Source organism: Eimeria mitis, genomic scaffold (genome assembly GCF_000499745.2).
Source record: "Eimeria mitis Houghton genomic scaffold, Emh_scaff1878, whole genome shotgun sequence".
In the NCBI taxonomy this organism is placed as follows: Eukaryota; Apicomplexa; class Conoidasida; order Eucoccidiorida; family Eimeriidae; genus Eimeria; species Eimeria mitis.
In genome coordinates this window covers 3,041-3,381 of record NW_013570200.1, presented here as the reverse complement: position 1 = coordinate 3,381, position 341 = coordinate 3,041, and the positions used below count along the sequence as shown (strand labels likewise).

At 23.2% G+C, this 341-nt stretch overlaps 1 protein-coding gene across 1 annotated transcript in view; it reads right to left on the bottom strand.

The window, feature by feature from the left end:
• The window catches only part of EMH_0045050 (uncharacterized protein), a gene marked incomplete at both ends in the record, with an annotated part of 5,291 nt that extends 5,098 nt beyond the window's left edge, over positions 1–193 (bottom strand). The window contains one exon of the mRNA XM_013496026.1: positions 87–193. Coding sequence (XP_013351480.1) covers positions 87–193 — 107 coding nt within the window. The remainder of the gene's footprint in view (positions 1–86) is intronic.
• Positions 194–341: the final 148 nt, after the last annotated feature.

Here is a 341-nt window from a genome sequence, read left to right as displayed (position 1 = left end):
AAAAAAAAAAAAAAAAAAACCAAAAAAAAAAAAAAAAAAAACAAAATAAAATAAATAAAGACAAAGACAAGAATAAAAATATTTACCTGAATCTTTTTCTATTGATGATTTCATCGAAGAGTTCTCCACCCGTATAAACCTCAGTAACAAGATAAAAATATCCTTTATCCTCAAAGAATTCATATAATTTCATTATATTTGGGTGATCTAATTGTTTTAATAATTCAACTTCTTTAAGCAATAATTCTTTATCTGTTTTTTGCTTCACTTGACGCTTTGATATCACCTTCACCGCGTACTCCTGTATATATACATAAAAATATATATATATATATATATAG